The sequence below is a fragment of the Rosa rugosa genome, chromosome 1 (genome assembly GCF_958449725.1).
Source record: "Rosa rugosa chromosome 1, drRosRugo1.1, whole genome shotgun sequence".
Taxonomy (NCBI): Eukaryota; Viridiplantae; Streptophyta; class Magnoliopsida; order Rosales; family Rosaceae; genus Rosa; species Rosa rugosa.
In genome coordinates this window covers 70,840,189-70,863,889 of record NC_084820.1, presented here as the reverse complement: position 1 = coordinate 70,863,889, position 23,701 = coordinate 70,840,189, and the positions used below count along the sequence as shown (strand labels likewise).

At 44.8% G+C, this 23,701-nt stretch overlaps 3 protein-coding genes across 3 annotated transcripts; all 3 read right to left on the bottom strand.

Annotated features, from left to right (window-relative positions):
* Positions 1 to 1,479: 1,479 nt before the first annotated feature.
* On the bottom strand, positions 1,480 to 3,262 carry LOC133726612 (F-box/LRR-repeat protein 4). Its single transcript, XM_062154196.1, has one exon. The coding sequence runs from the start codon at positions 3,116 to 3,118 to the stop codon at positions 1,724 to 1,726; it is 1,395 nt and encodes a 464-aa protein (XP_062010180.1). The 5' UTR covers positions 3,119 to 3,262; the 3' UTR covers positions 1,480 to 1,723.
* A 1,429-nt stretch (positions 3,263 to 4,691) lies between these two features.
* LOC133726611 (uncharacterized) lies at positions 4,692 to 8,604 on the bottom strand. The gene is made up of 6 exons (XM_062154195.1): positions 8,405 to 8,604; positions 8,237 to 8,328; positions 8,046 to 8,145; positions 6,864 to 7,722; positions 6,576 to 6,709; positions 4,692 to 5,717 (listed from the first exon to the last, which is right to left on the bottom strand). Exons 1-6 carry the CDS (start codon positions 8,503 to 8,505, stop codon positions 4,772 to 4,774), a joined length of 2,232 nt encoding a protein of 743 aa, XP_062010179.1. The 5' UTR covers positions 8,506 to 8,604; the 3' UTR covers positions 4,692 to 4,771.
* A 1,878-nt stretch (positions 8,605 to 10,482) lies between these two features.
* On the bottom strand, positions 10,483 to 11,121 carry LOC133706844 (large ribosomal subunit protein uL15x). The gene has a single exon (XM_062132400.1). It carries the CDS (start codon positions 11,037 to 11,039, stop codon positions 10,599 to 10,601), a length of 441 nt encoding a protein of 146 aa, XP_061988384.1. The 5' UTR covers positions 11,040 to 11,121; the 3' UTR covers positions 10,483 to 10,598.
* Positions 11,122 to 23,701: the final 12,580 nt, after the last annotated feature.

Sequence of the window (23,701 nt, the reverse complement as noted above, 5' to 3'; positions counted from 1 at the left end):
ACTGCATGGGTGTGTGTGTTGGTTCTATTGACGTCTTCCACTCAAAAAAAAAAAATGTAGCTAATTAGCTATAATTATTGTGTTTAGCAAAATTAAAAGTATTGAATAAGTAAGTAAAATTATAGATGAATCTTTGTTTGAGAGATAAGAGATTTGAACTTAAAATCTCATTTAATATTGTGAAAGTTATACTATTATAAACTGTTATAATATTAATATTTCTCGAGTCTAGTTCAACGCTTTTCCTTTTAAGTCCACTTGTAAACATGCATAAATTGATACGCGGCTTTTCAATTTAAATTAAGAAAAAGAAATGAAAATATAAAACATCGAGGAAAGAGACTCTTCTAAATAAAATTTCGTTATTTGGGCCTGGAGTGACAACAAATGAGCTCAAACAAGAGGGAAGGAATCTGATATTTGGGCCTTTAACAAATTTTAAACAAGCAAAGTTGACCAAGGCCTGTATTAGGTTGTGGACAATCGGATTATATGTCAGTTTTGTGTAGGCTAGAATAGAGAGTTGAAGATCATTTGAGTAGAAAAAGTGGAAGATCGACAAGCCACCAAGGAGAGGTGAAACTTCAAAGTTCAAGCATAGTTAACTCTTCTTCCTCTATTCTCAAAAAAAGCATAGTTAACGTAGCGGTAAATTTCATTAGGTGTATATTACATTATAGGAAATTACAAAGCGACACTCAATCTTGGTAGGGAACCAACCAACCAAGAGAATGACTTCACATCCACAAATCCATCCAAATAGGAATGACTTCGCATCAAGTACAGTATATTACAATATGCATGAGAAATGACTTCGCATCTTCAATGCTTCCAGTAGTGGGTATAGATTCCCCGAAAGTTTGAAGCAACAAACCTAAAGCAAGGCTCTACTAAGAACTAGATGCTGCATTAAGCATTTCAAAATGTGATTCAAGAGAACTGAAAGCAAGGCTTCACTAAGAACTCTGAAAGCAAGATTTTTCTACGCAATCCTAACATTTACAAGGAATAGCATAGAACCCAGCTCAAAATTGCAGTCGAAAGTATATTGATTCGAGGCAATTTTTCTCTACTGATCTCAGTCATCCAAGGCCAAACAAGTGAACAACAGTTGATATGTTTTTAAGACAACTCCCAAAAAGAAGGTAGTGCTTTGGGTATCTTAACTACACAACCAGGTAAAGTGTTCTCTAAGCAAACTGCATTACTTGCATGTAGTTCCTTGGGGTATTAATCTAAAAATCTAATAGAGGTGCCTATTGGCTACTGTAATTGTCCTCGTCTGAAAACTAGTGGTATAACTTACTCAAAAGTCAAACTTTGCTACAAACCCATGTTAAACAGCAATTCCTTTGCACAGTGAATGTAAGGCTCGCTTAGAAAACAAAACAAACAAAGAAACAGAAGGAAGAAATAGCACACCATATAATTAGTCTATGATTAAGTGTATGTGTCGCATGACAGTAAACTATAAAGCAATTCAAAGAAAAGAGAAACTTCAAGCGTAAACGATGGAACAATTTATTAGCACATCAAACATTTGAACATTCTGTACACATAGATACAATTATTCAAATTTCAGAGCATAAGCTGCACTTATGGTCCATAACTTATAAGAGAATCATTTACGATTGAAAGCAGAACAAGTGTTGAGACTTGTGATAAATACCTGTTTCATTTGAAACATTTATTAACATAAATATACATTTGTCACTTCAGTGAATCAAGCAACAGCTTCAATGAACTTATGCGAGGCCCATGTCTTTGCAACATCTGATATCTTGCTTTGTTCCACCTGTACCCGTTTCAGCTGAGGAGAGTTCAGAACGAAAGACTCGACTGCTTCAGCCTGAATCCCACCACAGTGCATAATATCAACACTCTCCAAACATTTACAGCTCTTTAACATAGAAATGATGGATGCATTAGTAAGCCTTTTGCACCCTCTCACCCTCAAATCAACCAAATAGTTACACGAAACTAGCATCGACATGAATTCCTTGTCAAGCAACAATTCATTGTACGACAAATCCAATTTCCTCAGTTTCCTCAAATTCTGTCCTAATGTGGACAGCAACCCTGGTTCCCTTTCAACCACATCACAGTTTATTAGTGCCAATTCTTCGAGGCCAGAACTCACAGCAGTCCCGAGTGCCTTTAGGCCTTCACCACTGACAAGACAACAACTCTGAAGCCTGATACTTGAAAGGCTTCTGTATTTCGTAGCAACAGCCAATAGATGATCATTCTTAAGGTCAAGAGGCAATCGAAAATCGAGTTTTTGCAAATTGCAATGGCATTGGCTAAAGAACCTGAGCAGACCCTCCCTGCTACCACCATCATAAACCAAAAGAGAAGTCAGAGAATCACAATTTTCGGCCAATTTCAACAGAACCCCATCGAGTATACTCCTACAAGTCCTGAGCTCCACTTCTTGAACACCCTGCAAGCACATAATAAATGACGAAAAAGAGTTCCCATCCCCAACCCCCTCACAGCTCTTCAGCTGCAATTTCTTCAGCTTTCTACAGCTCCTCCAAAGCCAACCCAATCCCCAATCACCAGCTCCAATCCCAGATAAACAAAGACTCTCTAAACCCAATTCAGCATCAGAATCCTCACCATAATCATTTCCTTGTTCAACCCCAAAGCCAGAGCAGACCATGACTGACAACTCTTTCAATTTTGGAAAACTGATGATCCACATGAGGAAGAGAGGCCTGGAGAGACTGATACATAGAGAGGTGAGTTGGGTACATGCTGTAGAGAGAGAATTGAGGGAGGACACAGAAACTGGACCAGCCAAGAACCTGAGGCTGTGTAGCTGAGCACAAAAGGTACAGACCAACAGAAGGAGCTGATCAGCCAAAGTGGTCTTGTTGGTTCTGGGATCAGATAACAGAATAGAGAGGCAAGAGAGGAAAGGGTAGTGAGAGAGGAGGGAGGAGAGAGAAGCGACTGTGGAATCGTCTCCGGTGAGGCGGAGAGTGAGAGAGGTTCTGGAGGTGCGGTGGAGGTGAAGCCAGCGCTTGGAGACCAGAGAAACAGAGGAGGAAGAAGGTGGTGGCAGTCTCAAGAAGATTTCTTGTACAAGTTCATCACAAAGCAACTTGTCCATCTCTGGTCTCAGAATTTCTTCTTCTTCACCATATGAAATAGTCTTCTGCTGCTTCTTGTTACCTAGTTTGGACTTTTAAAAAGAGTCACCTAACAAGGAGGCTTTCAATTGACTAATGGCCCTGGGTTTGATTTGGTTTCTTGCTTTGCTTTGCTTATAGGGGTTTCAAGCTGTACACGTCATACTCCAAGAGATTATGTGACTCACGCGCTACACGTGGGAGTGGGAACTACTAATAATTATTGAATAACCATAGAGATAGATTCCAACCGCTTCGGCCGCCTCAGCATCTTATTCCATTAGCCGTCTCACCTCTCTTGGCTTCATGATGAAACCAAAGCTTACAACAATTACAACAACTGAACTAATCCAACTGTATTTTTACTTGCATAGTTGCATGTAATTAACTAACTATAGAAATTCGGAGACATATTTATAGAGGAAAAAAGTATAAGAAAGAAATTAGTCACTTAGATTAAGTTTTGAGTTTTCATATTACCAAATTTATTCGTATTAACATTTAATGAACTCATGAAATCGGAGACTAGTAAATATGTTTCTACACAATAATACCCTATATCACAAAATGAGCAAATTAAATTCTGTCCAAGACATCTCCATCACCATCTTTTTCCTAATGAATGAGAGTATCTGATTACAGCTTTAGGAGAAAGACATTCTCCACTTTGGTGCATTAAATCCTATTCATCCTCTTCACAAGGGGACAATAACGTTTTGGCAGCTGTTTGCGATCAACAAGTTATGTGAATGACATTTCTTTGGCTATCCAAGGATTCCAACAACTAAAAGCAAGGAGGCCTACCCGGGATTTTAATCTTACAATTTACAAACATAAAATGGCATGTGTCATCCTTCGTGCAAATGCTGAATGCTTTATACTATAGAGCACCGCAACCATAGGTATCTTAAAGGTGCACATATATCTAAAGCGATACTCTACCAACCAATACGAAAGGAAGAAAACACCATAACCATCACATTCACTGTGAATTTTTCATCAGAACCTTCTTTAGTTTATGGCCCAAGTTCCTTACCCTTTGGATGAGTGTGGAATAATATGAGCCTTAATTAATTTCTAGCATCTTCGATAAATGCAAGAGAAAAAGAAATTATTCTGATGGGATCATATCTAAATCAGCAAGCAATACTCCATAATACATGGAAGGAAATGGTTATTTACATTTCCACAAAGTCATTCTATACTCGAAATCATAGTAAACTATTGTCAAAATGTCACGAAAAGAGTGTAGAATGATTTTGAAGTGCAAATGACATTGCCTCCATGGACTTGTCTCAATTTATTGGCCTTCACCTAACAAAATCACATTGTGTTCCAATGTGTGTGCTACCTACATTTAGTGCAATGTGATGGTGTGTGTGCTAGAGTCCGTTTCTTGTACATCTGCCTCAATCTATACTCTTTCCGAATTTGGGGTAAGCTTAAAAATTTACCTGAAGAGCTGACCTGGACACAAGCTTGTACGCCCAGTGATGCCATCCAAGACTTATCTAGCAGCCGCTATTCAGATTAGACATGTGATAGAGATAAAGAAGGAATGCAACACTCTTCATCGTGTGATTCATTGCAGGTCTAACCATTCTCTAATTCATGGTAAAGTTGTTTACAAAATGTTAACAGTGGTGAAACAATATATGAATACACAAAACCCAGGATGGCAGGTGTACCACACCAATATATAGGTAAGTGGCACTATTCCAAACCCACAGAGACTCCACCCAAGACCAGAAGTCACCGACACTAATGCTGCTGTAACCCTCGAATGCTCCTTTCAGAACTATAAAAGTAACTGGTGGAAATCCTACAATCCCCAGAACAAGATTACAAGCTGCTCTTGAAATTGTTCTCAAGCTCCTAGTTTTAACATCAAGCTTCAAAGGATGAGCCATCAAACACATGGGGACAATCAGTAAGCCCCCAATTTCTGCTGTAGCGAAGTTGATGATTGACATGAGACACAAACCAATGAATGCAGCTGACATAGTCACTGATTTTAGGATGGCCCACTCTTTTTGTGATCGAGAGTTAGTAGCATCAGAAAATGGAGAAGCCAAAATCATATACATGACCACAAAGCTGAGTATTGAAAGCAAAACCCAGATTATAAAGCTGGTTGTTGGAGTGCAGTTGGGTATTTGACAGATGAAATACGGGAGTAACGAAACAACAGAGGCCCACAAGTAAACAACAAAAGATTTCTTTGCTGCATAAAGCCATTTCCATGAGCTGAGAGTGATGCAACCAGCAGTAGTGGCCAAAGAACTAGAATTAGCAGCACTGAGCAAAGGAGAAGACTCATAAGCAGTGACCAAAGGAGTAGAATCAGCAGCAGTGGCTGAAGGAGCAGGTTTCTCTGTATTCAGACTATCATCAGAGTTACTGGAATTTACAAAGAGAGAGGCAGCCACCATAGGGAGCGGTGCAACTAGTAGTACAAAAGCAATCATGTAGACTCCCACCGACACAAATTTACTGGGAGATGTTAATAGGTATAGAAAAAATGACTGGTGAAACTTTTCTAGAAGGTTGTTTACAGATTGCACAACTCCTTCAATTAATCTGCACAAAGAACAAGAAAGACCTCATCCATATTGACACAAAATAAAATATATTGTGATGGATATAGACCATATAATGATTATAACTGGTGAAAATTATAAGAGAAGAGGAGAAAAAAGAAAAAGAAAAAAAAAAGGAACTGCAACAAGGAGATTGTAGCAAGCAATACAAATTGCAGACTGAAACAAGATTAGAAATGTAGAGGCTCCTACTCCTATTGACATTTATCAGATTTAATGCTTTCAGGAACCAAAAAATTCTTAGAAGACACAAATAAAGTGAAAGTTAAAATGCAGATAATCAACATACTATGAAACAAGTTACCACATAATATAATTTCAACATGCCCTTTCTGAAAAAGTGAAATATGTATGTCTCAACTTCAAAAAAGAAAAACAGTCAGGTACTTGAGATTTCTACATTGGAGAAAATTTTCTAGTTTGAGTAAACAAATTCCTCATGCACCAGTCAAGGGAATAGATGCATGGCCTCGCACCCTCTGATTTCCATGTAATGGACACAAAGCATAAATACCCTCTTTAATTTGTATTCTAAGTTTCTAACAGGCAAGATGTACTTCATAATGAATAACAGGAAGATGAAATCCCAATGAGAAAAATATTCTATGCAGTCATTTATAATATGAGATCAATCGTAGCCACTAACCTATACTCCATGAAATTGTGCAAAGAAAAAAAAAATCAAAAAGTAAAGGACTAGCAATCCCATAGAAGATCAGACAGTTTTGACCTCTAAAATTACCAATGACAAGAAATTGTTATGATGCCTTCAATACATATCAAGAGTTTTAGAGATGATTGAAAAGGAAAATTATAAAAGGTATGACTGAGCACTAACCGGCCACTTCGCAGAAGAAAGTCATTTTGTCTTTTGTTACCCAAAGTGTAAACTTTAGGCAAAATTTCCACAGTAATTGCATCAACTTGGTAATCACGAAAAGCACCATGGGGACCAGTGGGTACACCCAAAGCCTACATCATGAAGACTACATGATATAAGTAAACGTACCCTTGTGGACAGAGATGAGTAACTAAACAAGTAATTTTATATCCTTATTGATGAAATTTGAGACTATAAACACAGACAGGCCACTATTTGAAATAACAAAGAGCAAATTAAACCCACCTGGTAGTATAATGAACTTGCAAGTGTGGCACTACCCTCAATATACTCTGCAGCTGGGATACCAAATTTCAATTGGGGATTTATGCTTCTAGCATAATGGCCTAGTAATTCAAACATTTCACCCAAAGTCTCAAGCCATCCCATATCAAGTAAAGACCTCAATTTCTCCACCTTTACCCGCAAACCTTGCCTATGTACTGCTAAATAATTCACAGTATTGATGAGGTCAAGATTTGGCATCTGCCCATTGGATGCCTCAGCATAGATACTTAGACTGTCCTCATATTGATGAGACCGATCACCAACCTTCACAACAAGGGCTGCAGCCATGGTCCCAGCCCGTTTAAATCCATCATAAGTCATCCTTTCTGTAAAATGGTTCTCTTCCATTCCATGCAGATTATTGCCTTCAGGACACATTTCTGCATCTATTGTGCCCAGTCCACTGAATACAGGAGTGTGATAGTCTCTTAGCCAAGCAGAAACTGCGGCATACTCTCCAAATTGGGAATCTGCAACGAGCCATATTACATCCTTGGCCAGCCAAGGAACTCTGGTAAGCAAGGAAAATACTGAGTATGCAATTCCCAAAGATAAGACCTCATTCTTGTTAACTTTCGCTGAATTGAAAGGAGTCACCAACACAATAGCTTCTTTCCCATCACCGCGTGGTGCTCTTATAATTCCAACAGTGTTGACACCATGCAATGCACAACTGACGTTCTGTTCAATTATTCTCGAATCAGGGCTAGAAAAGAAGTGCAGCGGGTGAAACTGATTTATCTGAGGGTGGAACTTGTGAAAACTAATTTCAGCGCCCGAATTTGACATATACTGTGCTACCAGTCTTCGACTTCCTCTGCAAACATAATAAAAATGAAGTTCATGAAACTCGTGACACAACCAGAACGCAGGGACCTTTGGCGGATCAAAATCTCCTCAGCTTGGTTTCAAAAATTAACTAATAAACAAATCAAAATGAGTGCCCTCTTCAAAGTCCAAGAAGTAATCAAATCATTTACCATCTACTTACATCATCCTAAATATCACAACACAACTGCTAAAGATTTACTACAAAGCACTTCCATGCAAAATTAGCATTCAATCTCTAATCTGTACAGAATAAGAATAAGAACAAGAATAAGACTAATTAAGTAGCTGAAATTACAGCGAAACACATACATTACTGAACCAAGAGGCTTGGAATTCAAAGCAGTCAAATCGTCTATCAATCTATTGGCCTCCGCAACCTCATGATCGGAAAGCATGGGAGCCACAGAGCCTGAAAGTTCAGCAATCAAAACTTCATATTAACACTAAACAACACAAACAGAAAGAGCAGTAATGGAGCGAAATCGAGAGAGATCGAAAACCTGGCATAAGCGAATTCTCGGAGATGTAAGTGTTCTTGGCGAGAACCGGAAGCAGCAGAAGAGCCAAAACGCCGGCGGTGGAGAAGACGACACTGAAAAAGAGAAAAACGACGGCGTTTAGGGATTGAAAGTTTATTAAAATCTGAAGGAAGAGGGAATGAGAGTAACCTGAAGAAGAAGCTATGAGAGATGAGGAAGATCCCGAGGCGTACGATGGGTCGTGGTTTGGCCTTGGAGGCGTCGGTTCCGGTCTCAGGCTCGGCCGCCATGGCTGCCGGAATGGATGGGATGCTCGGAAGCTTTAGTTTGTCTCAGTCTGTGTTTTCGGTTTGGGAAAGTCAGGAGCGACTGAAGAAGTAGTGGAGCTCGGAGAAGAAACCCGGGAGGGTACTTTGTGGTTTCGGGTTTTGGGCTCGTAAATAAATGGGCTGCATGAGAATGTAATTTTATTTTATTTGGGCTCATAACATGTTTTTTGTTTGGGTCTTTCTATTGAAAGAGTGTAAGATTGACGTGATTTTTGAATTTCGTTGATTTGTAAAATGTTTTAAGAATCTCATTGTTTGAGGAGAAAATAAAAACATACGATTTTGATCAAAATTTATGTACTATAATCCACTGTTTTGAACAAAAATCATGGCCTTGAGGAAAATTGGTTTTTTTTTTTTTAGAAGAAAAATTTTAGGGCCCAATTTTCACAAAGTTGAGACATGAATTGTAATTAACCTATAGAGATTAACAGGTTAACAAATTAGAACATTAAGAAGACATGATGACAAAGATAATGTCATGTGAAGTATCAGTATCACAATATGCAAGGTATTAGTGATGCTGCTAATTAACTACTAGAAATTTGATGTTAACAGCAAAGTAACGGAACTTGTAGCCCCTATTTTTACAAGGTTCTCAATTATTTCTCATTCTTTGGTTGCCAACTTGCCATCAAACTAACGGCTCTCACTCTTCTCTTTGGTTGCCATCAAACTAACCGGCGTCATACATGAGTAATATTACGTGGTCACGAAGTGACCAATTCACTTCTCTGATATATTTCCCTTTAGCTCATGTGGCTAAGTGACTTACCAGCAAGAAATGTGCATCAATTAAATCAATGCAAACATCCAATTCAACACCAGAGAGAAGATGTTCGCATCCAATCCCTAATGCACATTGGTATGTTTTACAAGCAAGAAATGTGTGCATCAATTAAACCTGGTTCACGCCAACAAACATCAATGCAAACATACAATCCAACACCAGAGAGAAGATGTTAGCATCCAATCCCTAATGCAGTAATCAAACTGACAAACACAAATGACCACTCAACTGGTGGGAGGCAGCACAAGAACATCTCAAAGCAAACCTAAAAACTTAAACCACTTAACAAGGTTAAGGTGTGCGCAAAAGAACGAAGAAAAGAAGTGATCAAATCTGCATGATGAAGCTTGAAAAAACTAGTGTCTTCTCTTGCATTGTAAACCACACCAAATGCAGTAATCAGAATTCATTCTAGCTCAAGGCGAAACCAGAAGAATGTTCCCAAATGACACAAATGCAAGACAAAAATTAACAGGGCAAAATGGTGTGACAAGAAATCCATAGAAGTCTTAGGATGGCCACTGACCCATCCCAAAATCAAAATGGGATGTACCTGAGTTTTCCAAAACTTCACCAATAACTATTACAAACTTACTCATAGTTCTAATAGAACGTTATATATAAGCTACATGGCAAATCCATGCTGCAATAATCACCACTGGTGGATAACCCAACACACTTTATAGTGCTTAGAGTATACATTTCCAACAAAGAAATGATCAAGTAGGATGATACTTAACAGGACAACGGCTGCAACCAGAAAAGAAGCCATTTTATAGCTACCTAAACAAAGATGAATGAAACCATATTTCCTACAAACTGCACCAATCACGACCATCTTATTAACTGATTCTTACAATTATGTCACATCCTAAGACACATAAGAGTGTGTACGATTCACCATCAAACACGAGACAAGCAATTAGGGATACGATACAACTTTAACAACTCCTACACATATCGAAAGCCAGCGCATTCCTCACGCCAGCTTCCAGATTGGAAAGCCTTCCAAACTGGCCACAATACATCAGAGCTAGTATGTGATCATATCATTTCCTACCAAATCATTTCCGAATTCAGAATCAGAAGCACAAACCAGAATAGAAAACCATCACAAGCACAGATACCATAACATCAAAACTGAACAATGAGGCATAAAATTTAAGATCCAATTTCATTCTAAACATTAGGATAAAACTCTCAATTAAGTTCAAGTAGCATCATATTATAAACTTAACAAAAACAGAATTCCAAAAAGTAAAACCTAGGCGGTGAGCACGACGGCGCCACCAGCCTCCTTGATCTTCTTCTCGGCGACCTTGGAGATCAGCTTGGTCTTCACAACCAACGGCTGAGATCCGGGAAGCTTCCCCTTGCCCAAGACCTTGAAGTAGCCGAACTGAGTGACGTCGAGCATCGGAGCCTCGCCCTTGGTCGCCTTGTCCTTGACCTCCTGGGGCACCATGGACCAGAGCTTCTCGAGGTTCACGATGGGGCAATGGAACTTGTTGCGGAGCTTGTGGAAGTAGCGCATCCCGACTTTACCGAAATACCCCGGGTGGTACTTGTCGAACAGAATCCGGTGGTGGTGCATGCCTCCGGCGTTTCCCCGCCCACCGGGATGCTTGCGGTGCTTGCCGATACGGCCGTGCCCGGCGCTGACGTGGCCTCTCTTCTTCCGGTTCTTCTTGAACCTCGTCGTCATGGCTGCTCTCTCTCTCTCTCTCTCTCTCTGTGAGTGTCTTAGGGTTTTGTGGAGCGGCGAGAGAGTTATGGAGGAGCTAGGGTTGAAAAGATTATATAGAGAGAAGGAATGGTCGAAACGGCGTCGTCGTTCAGCATAAGGGGTTTGCTATGATTGGGAGATTGGGCTCAATATTTGTAGCCCAACCGTATCGATCATATAGGGCTTTCTTTGTATTGAAAATGCCACATGTATTAAACACTTTCAGAAACCATATATGGGACTATATTACATGAGCAATGTTTACTCGGTCACATGTGATCTAAGAAGTTTAATTTCCCAGTTATCTAACATTAAGCGATCAAAACAGTTTTATTTAATTTTTACAATTGAACTTAAATCCAATGAGAAGTAACTATAAAATTCATGGTCACGATCAAATGAACATCTATTTATATTACATAGAGACTACTAATAAGTTGCGAAGTAAATCTTATCTTATATTTTTATTTCCACTTCTCTTGAATAATAAAAGTATATTTGTTTGTTTCCAGCCTACTAAAACAAATTATGCTTTACAATTTGTTTGCAAAACAAAACAAATTACCTAACCAAATCCCTGTAGAAGATAAGATTTTTCTCCTCGTTGATCTAGGAATAGCTAGCTAGTTAGACAAGCGGGTTTTCCTAATCCGGGTAGAAGAGAAGCTTTTCTCCTCGTCTATAGCTAGATGTACATATATACCATAGTTTAGTGACCATCAATATTCATATCCCTACCACTTCTTCAAGCATGTCCACCGAGCAGCATTACTATTTTAGCAGAGTGTTGCAAGAAGAAACAAATGGACCTGCACCAGCTGAGGAAGACTGTCTTCCGATCAGTTTTTATCTCGTCAAGCAAAGCCGATGTTGGAATGATGAAACTGTTTCATGTGTAACCTCTGTTTGGCTCCAAAACCAGTTGGCTTGCAAACTGTCTCTTTTGAGCGTGTGATTGCGCAGGCGTGCCAGCACCGTGGGGTGCAGTCGTCGGGGTAGTCCCTTGACCTGACTTCTTCTTCAAGCGACCGTGGACGAGGAGAGCACCAACCTCGTCACGGGGTTCTTCTCTAGCCTTCCGGAGAAGGACTTCTTGCCTTACTGGGTAAGGGCTTTGGTTGTGGTCTCTTGCGTTCACCAAATCGATACTTAGTGTTGTAGACTAAGCAGAGCAATCACTGGGAAGTTGGGAGAAGCACGGGGTTGCGCTAAAGCGTGACTCTAGCTTCGCTGGGTGCGAGGGCGTTACCCTTGCTTCGCTGGAAGTGACAGTGGCGGTTGCGCTTGCAGTCGGCTCGCTGGGAGACTGGGACTGGAAGTACGGTCGCCGGGTTGATCTGGTGATGCTAGCAGTCGGCTCGCTGGGAGACTGGGACTGTATCGCGGTCACCGGGGTTCAACGAGGTTGAAGGTTTGCTCTTGGGAGGCTTTGTAATCGCTGGGATTGATTGATTTGAGAGAGAGGTCCTTAATCTGTCCTTGAAACCTGGTATATATACCTAGGGTTTCGACCGTTCCTTGTCGTAAAAGGATTATTGACTGGAGTTTCCTAGTCAATCTCTATTACTTGATTCCAATAGGACTTTGCTCTCCTCATGGGTTCCGTAATAGGCGGAGTCGCAACCCAAAACCAAGTATGTTTATTTTTGGGCCGCAGGTATCGGCCCGCTGTGCTAGATCCACTGAAGGATATTGCCAAAATTACTTTTGGGCTCAAACATTGCCCCCCAGGCCTCGAAATCAGGCCCATGGAAGTGTAACTGATTGAAGGGGACTAAAACGACACGCTCGATGCTCGAAACGATGTCATTAATGAGGGTTGCGTCTTTTCGCTCGCGAAAACGCCTTTCTGTCGCATCGTTTCCCTCACAAAATCTCTTATTTAAATCCGCAGCCACTTCAGACCTGTCACATCAGAAACTCTTTTAGTCTCCTAAACCCAGAAACCCTCTTTTGCACATATCCTTCTCACAGAAACCCAGAAATGGCTCCCCCGAAAAAGATGGTTATCGACCAAGAAGAAGAACTGAATGAACAGGCTGCACGCTCTTGGGGAACTAGGATTGGCGCCAGCCTGATTCTCCAGACCAACATCCAAAGACCTCTGCTCCTCCGACTGTCGAACCACCATGCCGGACTGGGCCCAACGCCGCGAGATGCTTTCCCGGCCGACGCCGTCGCCTTTTATGGTCTACCTGTTCGTCGCCCCATCCCCGTCCTCCGAAGGACTCCTGGGGATTTTACCAGCTGGAGTGCCCCTAATCATCGATCGAAAATAGGGCATTGGCCATCCTTCATCAGTGCGGAAGAGCTTTCTTGGTACCGGGAAGCACGCGCTCGAGATCTAGCCCGCTGGAACGCGGCAGGTATCACCCATACTATTGATCTTTGTCTTCGTCTTCCGCGCGGTGGCAATCGATCGCCCCTCGCTGCCTTTCTTTGTTTCTGGAATACTGCTACCAACACCTTTGATTTTCAATTTGGCCAAATGAGTGTCACCTTATTGGACATTCTCACCATTACTGGCCTACCCATTGATGGTGAACCCTATCTGCACGGCCAATTCGACTCTGATACTTTCACCTCTACCATGGCCCAACATGGTCGCGGTGCCCATAGCGGCTCCTATCCGCGGTGGCTGGCCTATTACCGCCAGGAGCACAATGCGACTGGCGGGATTGCATTCTTAGAGTACTAGCTCTGTAAATTTATTTTCTGCACTTCCTCCTGTAAGCCCATTGGTGCCTGGACTTCCCTGGCGACGGCCCTTTACAACGGCCACCGTGTGGGACTAGGACAACCAGTATTAGGTGCCCTCTACCGTACCTTGTATCAAGCCACAATGCATCCCTTTGAGACTAGCATTTCTGGCCCCTTTTGGATCCTTGATTTCTGGATTCAAATTTACTTTCCATACTTTCGTCGCGACGACATCCCATTACTTCCGCCTACTGACCAACTCCTGGGTCGATGGCTCAGTCGCGGCGAAAGGTACACATCCCCTCCTTATTTTGAGTGCTTCACATACCTGTACTTTCTGCACGAGATGCCGTACTGCGACTTAGTGCTGAGTAGGAGATTCCCAGCCCCGCTTGAACATGGATTCCTCCCTGGCGCCTCTCGCTACAGTGATCGCGCGCGCTTGGCTTTTCGCCGCGCGATCTCCTGTTCCGACATCAGGATTGCCGCTGACGAACTCAGTTATGAGCTCTACGCTCCCAACCACTTCGCCCGCCAACTCGGCCTTGTCCAATTAGTGCCATTCCCTCTATATGATGCTTGGAACTACAACACTTCTTGGCGTAGGCTTGGGTCCCTTTCTGGGTCTCCGCCAGCACAAAGCACGCTCGCGCTGGTTGATCTTCCTGACTGGGCCAAAGAGATCGACTCTGTGGACGCGACCGAAGAAGGATATGATGCGTGGTGGGCTGAAGTCTCTGTTAACTGCTGGCGGCAACCGCACGATGAGGTATTCGCTGCCATCTTTGGGGAACTGCGATATCCCTACGCCGCCGACGTTGGTCAACTTGCTCGCGTCCCTGAAAACGCTGCACAAGCTCCTCCTCCTGCCGCTGAACCGGCTCCGCGACCCGCGCGAGCCCCACGTCAAGCCCAAGCTGGTATTGTAATCCGCGAACCCCTTCAAGAGGTAACTAATTTTGACTCATGTTGTGTCCCCTTTGTTCTCTTATCCCTTCCCCTTCTAAATTCAAACTTTACTTTTTCAGGGGAGCGCGCCACTTTCTGGCGGTCGCGCAGCCAATGCTTCCCAAGCCGCTGGTCAGTCTGGGAAGCAAAAGGCAGTAATGATAGAGCCTGAGGACAAAGAATCCTCTTCTGATGATGATGACATGCAAACGGTAAGAGCCCTCTGTTTGTACAAATCATGTTTCCTTTACGAGTCATACCTAACCCCCCTGCCTCTAACAGATCGCTGCTCTCTCGGCTCGGAAGCGTGCTCGTTCTGATCCTCGAACTGACCCGTGGGCAGAAGATGAACCAATCGCTGACCGACTGGTAAGACACAAGCACACTAAGCACTCGTTAGAAATTTCTTTTCATTCAGTGCGACTCTGTAACAATCCTCATTTGCAGGTTCGCCACAGGTCCTCGAGACATGCTGAAGAAGGATCTTCAACTGTTGGTGAAGGCACATCTGCTTCCCAAGCTCCAGCGCCAACTGTTGTGAACCACCCTCCACCTCTTGCGGGCGCTGTAGGTGATGCACAATTGGCCTTGATACCAGTGCAGATCATAGATGACAACTCGCCGGAGGCTGAAAATAGCGTACTGCCACTTGCCGCCCCTCGCGAGGAAACAAGCGACGTTCCTGTCCTGGAACAGATAGCTCCTGACTCAATTCCTGTTCCCAGCGACGCTAGCCCAGAAACAACGCTCGCGCTCATGGTGTATGAGCCCCCAATCGAAGAGGTATTCCTCCTAACCAACTCTGTCATCATTGTTTCCTGGTTCAAGTATCCTGATGATGTATTCCTCCAGGTTCCAAACGTCGTTGGAACTGGGGACGATGTAATCGGAGCAGTAGAAGCAGAAACTGCTGACCCTGTTCCCAACGTGGTTGATCAGGAACTTCCTCCCTCTGCCCCTCAAATCGCTGAAGCTGAAGAATTGGAAGACCTTCCTGAACCAACGCCGGAGGTACCTGAAACAGTGCCAGAAGTACCTATCGCTGAACCTCCTGAGGCCCCTGTCGCTGAGCCTCCTACTCCCTCTACTTTGGAAAGGTTAGCTCGCTTGCTTGAAGTGCCCCCCCTGGGGTCGTGGATGAAGTCAGAGAAGGTCTTCGCCGCTTCCTGGGTCCTGATATCTTGATTCCTGGCGCGCCTGTGAGGGTCTTAGAATACTTGAGGGTGCTCCTCCGCGAGGGAGCCATCACTGAGGAACAATTCCAGGAAATCGATCAATTGTTGCAGGATCTTCCTCAAGGGCTCAACGAGCGGGCAGTCGCGAATGCGCAAGCCAGGCAGACCGAACTGCATTATCAGAACCTTAATCAGCAAACGGAGGCCGCGCGCGACGTCTTGGGTGACCAAGCTAACCTCATCAGGGACCTGACGCTTGAGAGGAACCACTTGAGGGCCCAAATTAAAGCCTTTCAAGCCCGGTTAGCCGAAGTTACTGCTATGCTCGTTCATGCGGAGCCCCAGTTGGAACAACCCCTCGCTGCTCTCGAGACGCTATCTCAGGAATTGGCTCAGGCACGCGCGGCAGCCCAACAAGCCGCACAAGCTGCTGCGGACGCCAGTTTTCGTTTGGACGAACTCTTCCTTCGCCTGACCCATGCGGGCCGAAGACTTTTGGGCCCCTAGATTTAGGCCCATATTTTGTATTAACGATATTATTATTATTATTATTAACTTATTATTTAGCCCACTTTACTTGGCCCAAATAATAACTTGTTCTCTCAAACGGTTCAACGCTTTAGATTGCCTTTATTGCTTTAAAACCGTTTGAAAAGATTGAAAAGATAATCTCGAAATGGAACAGTTACCTCCTTGGAGACTGCCCCGTCTCCCACTCGCTTTCAATTACCTTCATTTCCGAGATCCTCGCATTTAACCTTATTGATACGCTCATTGATGATAGTGAGAATATCACAACTGCCCATCGTACGGTTGAGGCCACTGAGATTGGCGCTATAAATACCTGCACTCTGTAGAGATGATCGACACAAACGCAATATGGCTTTCCCAGAACTAGTATCGCAATCTCTACTTCTCTTTCTCCAGTTTCTACGATCTTCTCCTCACGATATTAGCCTTAGCCTCAAACCCCTAGGTCTTATGGCTTAACCTCAATACCTGGGTAGGTCTTATGGCCTAACCTCAGGTCCAACCTCATGTCTTTGGTCTCTGGAAGTCACGGTGAAACCCACCGGCTTCATTTAGACCAAAGGACATGTGGTGCTCCCGTAGCGGCGGAACCAGATTCTGAGGGGTCTCCTCTCTCAGATTGCCCGCGTGGAGCAGGAGGAAGAAGGGCGGAAGACCAATATGGGTCGCCTGTTCTTGCTCCGTGGCCTGCCTCCAGGGTCTGACCACCAGGTTTATGTTTTTCCCCTGGAGGTAGATGTGGTTGTGAGTTGCGCTTCTCTGTGAAGACCATCTCCATCCCGGAGGGTAATCCCTCCCAAAAGGTTGCGATGGATTATTTCCTTCCTTTTGGTCCGGTACAGACGGTAGCGGCTGCAACTCAAAGCAGAAGAGGCATGTGGGTGAAGAGAGGGAGAGTAGGAATGCCCGAGCACAGCCCCTTTGCTGCCACAAGATCCAGAAACTCTCAGCAGATCTGTAACTTTATGGTTTTTACTCTAAGCCACTTCTGGCCTTGTAAACTGCAAATGTGGTTATTTTGATTTGCACTTTGTACTGCTTTTGGCCGCAAAGCCATTTTATGAATAAAAGTTTTTGACACTTTTCTGCAAATCAAAGTATAAAATAAGGCCTCAGGTATAGGCCGTTATATGCATTCTTAACACCATAATGTCAGAGAAAAGAAAATTGAAATTTAAAAAGTATTGAAAATTTTTGAACGAAAAGCCTCAAATAAGGCCTGAATGTATAGAGTGTTGCCCCCCTAGTATGCGTAGGTGAAGCAAGTACAGGACACTAAGGCCACAGGCAAGGCCTGAATATGGATGAAGCGAACCTGGGGAGACTAAGGTTGCCCCCCTGTCTGAGAAGAAGGTGGATCCGGTGGATCATCAAACTCCCAAACACTAGGGTAGTATTTCTTCAGGAAACGCCCGTTAATGGGATTGCGGTGGAGGTCGCCATCCAAATCTTTGAGGTGAAAGGCCCCGCGCTCCAGAATGCGATGAACAACGAAGGGTCCTTCCCATCGCGGAGTCCATTTACCGCGACCGGTCAACTTCTCGCCAAAAGGCAAAACAGCCTTCCAAACCAAATCACCCTCTTTGTAACTACGGCCACGTGTCCTCTTGTCATAGGCGCGAGCAATTCGTTGTTTTTCCATGACCAGGTTATCCAAAGCTGCCAGGCGCTGCTCGCTGAGATCTTCGTGTTCTTGCCACATTGCCTGAACATAATCTTCCCCGATCAAGTGATGCTGATCTTGGACGCGCAAAGATTGGACGTTGAGTTCCAAAGGTAAGACTGCATCGTGGCCGAACATTAGCGCATAGGGGGTTGTAGCAGTGGGATTCCGCTTGGAGGTACGATACGCCCATAAGGTTTCATACAACGTTTCGTGCCACTGTCGAGGGTTTTCAACAAGCATCTTCTTGAGCAAGGTGATGATGATCTTGTTACTGGCCTCCGCTTGACCATTGGATTGGGCATAATAAGGTGTGCTGTGGACGAACTGGATGCCCAAGTCCGCGACAAGTTTCTCTACCTCACCGCCCATAAATGCTGCCCCCCTGTCGGAGACCAACACTTCTGGAATGCCGAACCTGCAAATAATGTTCTGAAAAATAAACTGGCGAATGGTAGCGCCGGAAGCTTCCTTCAAAGGTTCAGCCTCAACCCACTTCGTGAAAAAATCGGTGGCGACCATGATGAACTTATGCTGGAGCGAAGAATGAGGGTGAATCATCCCAATCAAGTCCAAAGCCCAGCCTCTGGCAGGCCAAGGTTTAATAATAGGCTGCATGGGAATATTGGGAATGTGCTGCACTGGACCATGCGCCTGACAGTCTTGGCAACCTTTCGCGAACGCGATACTGTCCTTCAAAATGCTAGGCCAATAATACCCATGCCGTCTGATAAGCCAACGCATCTTGGGGCCTGCTTGATGGGCTCCACATACTCCGGTGTGTGCTTCGCGCATTAATCGCTTGGCTTCGCGGCCATAGACACAGCGAAAGTCAACGCCATCTTCCCCACGTCGTCGAAGCTCGGCACCTCTGAGAAAATAATTCAAGGAGAGAAAACGAATCTTCCTGTCTGCTGTAGGGTCTGGGTTCTTGAGGTAATCAATCAACGGTATGCGCCAATCGACGTCAATAGGCTCGAGAACCGCGACAACTGGATCATCTGGTGGGTCAGGCCGCGCGAGCCACGAAGGCAGTGTGCGGCGCTCGACCTTCAGGATGCGCTCGCGAACCCCATATTTCAATGTAATGCCTGTAGCCAATTGAGCGAGCTCATTGGCCGCAAAGTTGCGCTCGCGAGGTATGTGTTCCAAATCCGCCTCATCGAATTGATCCAGAAGTTCAATGGCGCGATGTAAATAGGGTATAAGCAAAAGGCTTTCACACTTGTACTTCCCTTGGAGCTGATTGATTATGAGCAAAGAGTCGCCGTGTACCTGAACGTCCCTGACTCCCAACTCTAGCAGAACCTCTAGGCCAATGATCAGGGCCTCATACTCTGCTTGATTGTTTGTACATTTGAACTCCAACTGGAAACAATAAGAAAAACGATCGCCCGCTGGGTTCTCCAGAACAATCCCTGCCCCTGCTAACGTTTCTGTTCTTGAACCATCAAAGTATAGTATCCAGGGCTGCAAGGAGATTGTGGCTTGATACCGAATAGCGTATTCTGGGATGCGCGCTAAATCTGGCCGAGTTATGGTAACAGCTGCTATTTCCAGCTCCCTCACTATAGGGATGTCTAGGGTAGGGTGGTGTGCGAGGAAATCTGCGATAGCCTGTCCCTTAACTGCCTTTTGTGGCACATACTGAAGCGAGAATTCAGATAAGGCCAATACCCATTTGCCAATGCGGCCTCTCAAAATAGGCCGCGACAGCATGTACTTGACTAAGTCAGTCTGAGCGATGATGCAAGTGGTAAAGGACAACATGTAGTGGCGCAGCTTGCATGCTGAGAAATACAACGTGAGACACAACTTCTCCATTGGAGTGTACCTTGTCTCGCAGTCTGTGAGTGTCCTACTAAGATAGAATATAGCATGTTCGACACCATCTGCATCATCTTGGGCGAGCAGGCTGCCAATGGAAGCCTCAGCTGCTGAAACATATAGTTTTAATGGAAATCCAGCCCTAGGAGGAACGAGCACTGGTGGGCTCGCCAGGTAGGCCTTGATTTTATCAAAAGCCTCTTGGTGTTTATGCTCCCAGACGAACTCGCTCTGGCCCTGTAGCTTTAGCAGAGGAGAGAAAGGCTGGATCTTACCTGCAGAGTTAGAGATAAAGCGTCTCAAAAAGTTAATTTTACCGAGCAAACGCTGCAACTCTTTCTTCGTGCGTGGCGGAGATGCGTTGATGACTGCGCTCGCTTTGTCTTCAGGGACCTCAATTCCCCTCTGATGGACAATGAACCCAAGAAAGTCTCCTGCTTGAACCCCAAAAACGCACTTAGCGGGATTCATTTTAAGCTTGTGCTGTCGCATGCGCTCGAACACTTTCCTGAGATCTGTGATGTGGTCCCCTCTTTTCTGAGATTTGACAACCACGTCATCAATGTAAACCTCCAAAATCTTTCCAAGGATGTCATGGAAGATCAGGTTCATAGCTCGTTGATAAGTCGCGCCAGCGTTCTTCAGTCCGAAAGGCATAACCACGTATTCAAAAACGCCCGCGAACCCAGGGCAGCGGAACGCGGTCTTGTGTCTGTCTTCTTCGGCGACCGGAATCTGGTGATAACCTGCAGTGCCATCCATGAAGGACAATAGCTCATGTCGTGCAACAGCGTCGACCAACATGTCCGCGACCGGCATGGGGTAGACATCCTTAGGAGTAGCAGTATTAAGGTCCCTGTAGTCTACGCAGACCCTCATCTTGCCGTTCTTCTTGCGGACAGGCACTATGTTAGATAGCCACTGATTGTATTTGGCCACCCTGATAATGCCTGATTTATGCATTTTTTCAACCTCCTCCTTGACGAGGATTTGAGTCTCTGAATTCATTCTTCGCGGCTCTTGTTTCACAGGCCTCTTGTCAGGGAGTGTTGGTAGCTGATGGCAGACCAAGTCCGGTGACAGGCCAGGCATATCCTCATACTTTTCCGCAAAGCAGTCCTTGAATTCTAATAATAAATCAATAAGCCTCTGTTTCTCGCTAGGCTCTAAGTAAGCGCTGATAGCCACTTCTATAGGCTCATCTGCTGTTCCGAGATTGACTTTCTCGGTAGGGTCTCTGACCTTAGGAGGCGTGTCGTCCAATGCTGCCGGAGCGAGCTGGATTTCTACTTCACCCTCTTGATCCTGATCAGAGAGTCCCTCTTCAACGATTTCCAAAGTCGCGATTTGCTCATAGGCCTCTCTTTCCACCAGATATGATGATAATCTTTCATGCAGCGAGTGGAGGGCCTCTACCCCTTCCTCTGGAAGGTCGTGATCCATTAATCGTTCAAGGGTTTAGGCACAGCATGGCCAGGCCTTTCTAAGCCTTCTTTTGCGAGCGTAAGCCCCCACTGTGCCAGTTCAGAGGCCGTCACCCCTGTGGGGCGGCCTTTGTTATCGATGCCACTGACGTGCAATGGAGCGATAGGCTCCAAGTAGTACCTGGCATCTACATAGTTTGCTGATACTGGAAAAGGACGAGGGTCCGCCTTGATCACTTCAGCTTTGTCTGTCTCCCTGTTCCACATAATAAGTTCTTGATGGAGGGTTGACGGAACACAGTAGCTCCGGTGAATCCAATCTCTGCCCAGGATAGCGCTGTAGGCCGCATAGCAGTCTGTCACAAAGAAAGCGTAAACTCCCTCTGCTGGACCTACCTTGATACGCAAGAAAAGTAAACCCAAGGTTTTTGTTACAGTCCCCGCGAAGTTCTTGAGAGTAAGAGACGTCGACTGGATCTTCTCCTTCTTGATCCCTAGCAGGTGCATGGTCCTGGTAGTAATGACATTAACAGCAGCGCCGGTATCAACCATGATCTTGCTTACTTTGGTACCGCCAATGTCCGCCGTGATGTATAAAGGTCTCATGTGTTGGACCATGGCAGGCGTTGGCCTAGTGAAGCTCATGAAGGATTCTTTACCGTTAGCGTCCTCTGTTTCCAGACAAACCAACTCTTCTAGCGGTGTTGGGACTGCGGACGTGATCTGCAGGGGCTGTGTGGTGCTTTCCTCAGCCTCTACACAGTCCTGAGCAGCGACCGGCATTGCATACCGCGCTGGAAGCACATAAACCATATTGCAGGACGTTTCGAATTCATCTATGTCAACTTCCAGGTTAAGCTTGGGTTCGTGGACCGGGATATCCGTGTTGAATTGTTTGACCAATCTGTCCACTAAAGATTCCTCAGCGAGCTCTTTTACTTCGCATCGTTCGAACTCTTGAACCGCTGAAGCTTGCTCAAGGAAATCTGGCTTTAGTTCCCTAGCAATGTCCGCCTTTGGGGGAGCGACCACCAAACTCTGGACTTTCTTAGGTCTCCACTGTAAAGTGTCGGTAGTCTTGTCTTTGCCCCCCAGTCTCTCGAAAACCGAGGATTTGGCTTCTGGTTCCTCGCGAGACAACCTGCGCCTGACGTGTGGTCGCCTGGACGGCGAGCTCTCCTTTCGGGCCAGCGGAGGTGTTCTCTCCTTGGTAATCCTACAAAAAACAGTGGGCTTAGATGCCCCAGATTCTGAGCTCGCCGGCTTTCGCAGACTGCGAGGAGCCATTAATGGCTTGGCGGCGAGCGCTTCCATCTCCTTCTGATACTGCTCAGGAGATTTGACCAACTGTGAAGGTTTGATCAGGCCCTGGTCTAAAGCCTCTAGCGCGCGCTTGGCTTCACCAAATCTGCGCTGCAGTTTTCGCTTCTTGGAAGGACTTATCTCCACTGCCTTCCCCTTTTCCCTGGTGTACCACTTTCCCTCTTTAATGGTAGCGGTTGAAGCAGGTGGTATGTAGGGCTTGGTCAAAATGTCTTTGTGCTTGTTTGCGACCTTTTCCTCCATCTTCTGGTCAGCCGCAGCTGCCTTCAGCTTCTTAAACAGATTAGAATCCTTTGGCGATGTAGGCGACTCCATTCTCTCCTTTTCTCTTGGGCTGGAAGGCTGGTAGCTTCGCGATAGCGAAGCCCACTCGATGGGCGGGAGAGAGCCAAAACGAAATGTCTGCTCGACCTCTTCGTGCGACGCTTGAATGCCACACTCTTCTTTGCACCGCGAGCATAACACTACTGGCGAGGCTTGACCAAATGGTTTAGTCTTCTTCCGGGCAGGAGCCTCTTTAGGCTCTGTTTTTTGTCCCTTTGTGGACAAATCCAGAGTTGGTTTCCTCTGGTTCAGCTTGGTCCAGTTCACATCGACCATGTTAATCCCAGTATCGGGAAAAGGGTTTAGGTCCACAAGCGCTGCTGCAGTTACTGGAGCTTCCACCTGAAGACTACCGTTGTTGAGCCATACCTGAATCTGGTCCTTGAGCTTCACACAATCAGCTGTATTATGGTTCCACAGGTTGTGGAATTTGCAGTACTTCTTCCCTTTCAGCTGATCTGGTCGAGGAAAAGGTCCAAAGTCGGTCTTCACCATCTTCGCGGCGATCATCTCATCTAGAATTTCGTGTGCCTTGTTGGCATCATATGTATATGTCGCGAATTCAGGTTTAGTGAAAGCCATCGATTTGAGCTTGACAGGTTCCTTGGAGATTTTCAGTTGCTTTAAGGCTGGGTTTTTTCGCCCTGTCAGCTCATAAGCGGCGATGTCGCTTTCATCTTCCTCCTCGTCCTCCGGAGCTACATCCTCACTGTGATAGTTATAGTA

Bases quoted from the DNA above. Each gene is read 5' to 3' on its own strand.
- LOC133726612 (XM_062154196.1), bottom strand. From the start codon at position 3,118: ATGGACAAGTTGCTTTGTGATGAACTTGTACAAGAAATCTTCTTGAGA.
- LOC133726611 (XM_062154195.1), bottom strand. From the start codon at position 8,505: ATGGCGGCCGAGCCTGAGACCGGAACCGACGCCTCCAAGGCCAAACCA. The intron at 8,329-8,404 runs GTTACTCTCATT...TCTCTTTTTCAG, and splicing joins TCTCATAGCTTCTTCTTCAG to TGTCGTCTTCTCCACCGCCG. The intron at 6,710-6,863 runs GTGGGTTTAATT...TTCATGATGTAG, and splicing joins CAAGTTCATTATACTACCAG to GCTTTGGGTGTACCCACTGG.
- LOC133706844 (XM_062132400.1), bottom strand. From the start codon at position 11,039: ATGACGACGAGGTTCAAGAAGAACCGGAAGAAGAGAGGCCACGTCAGC.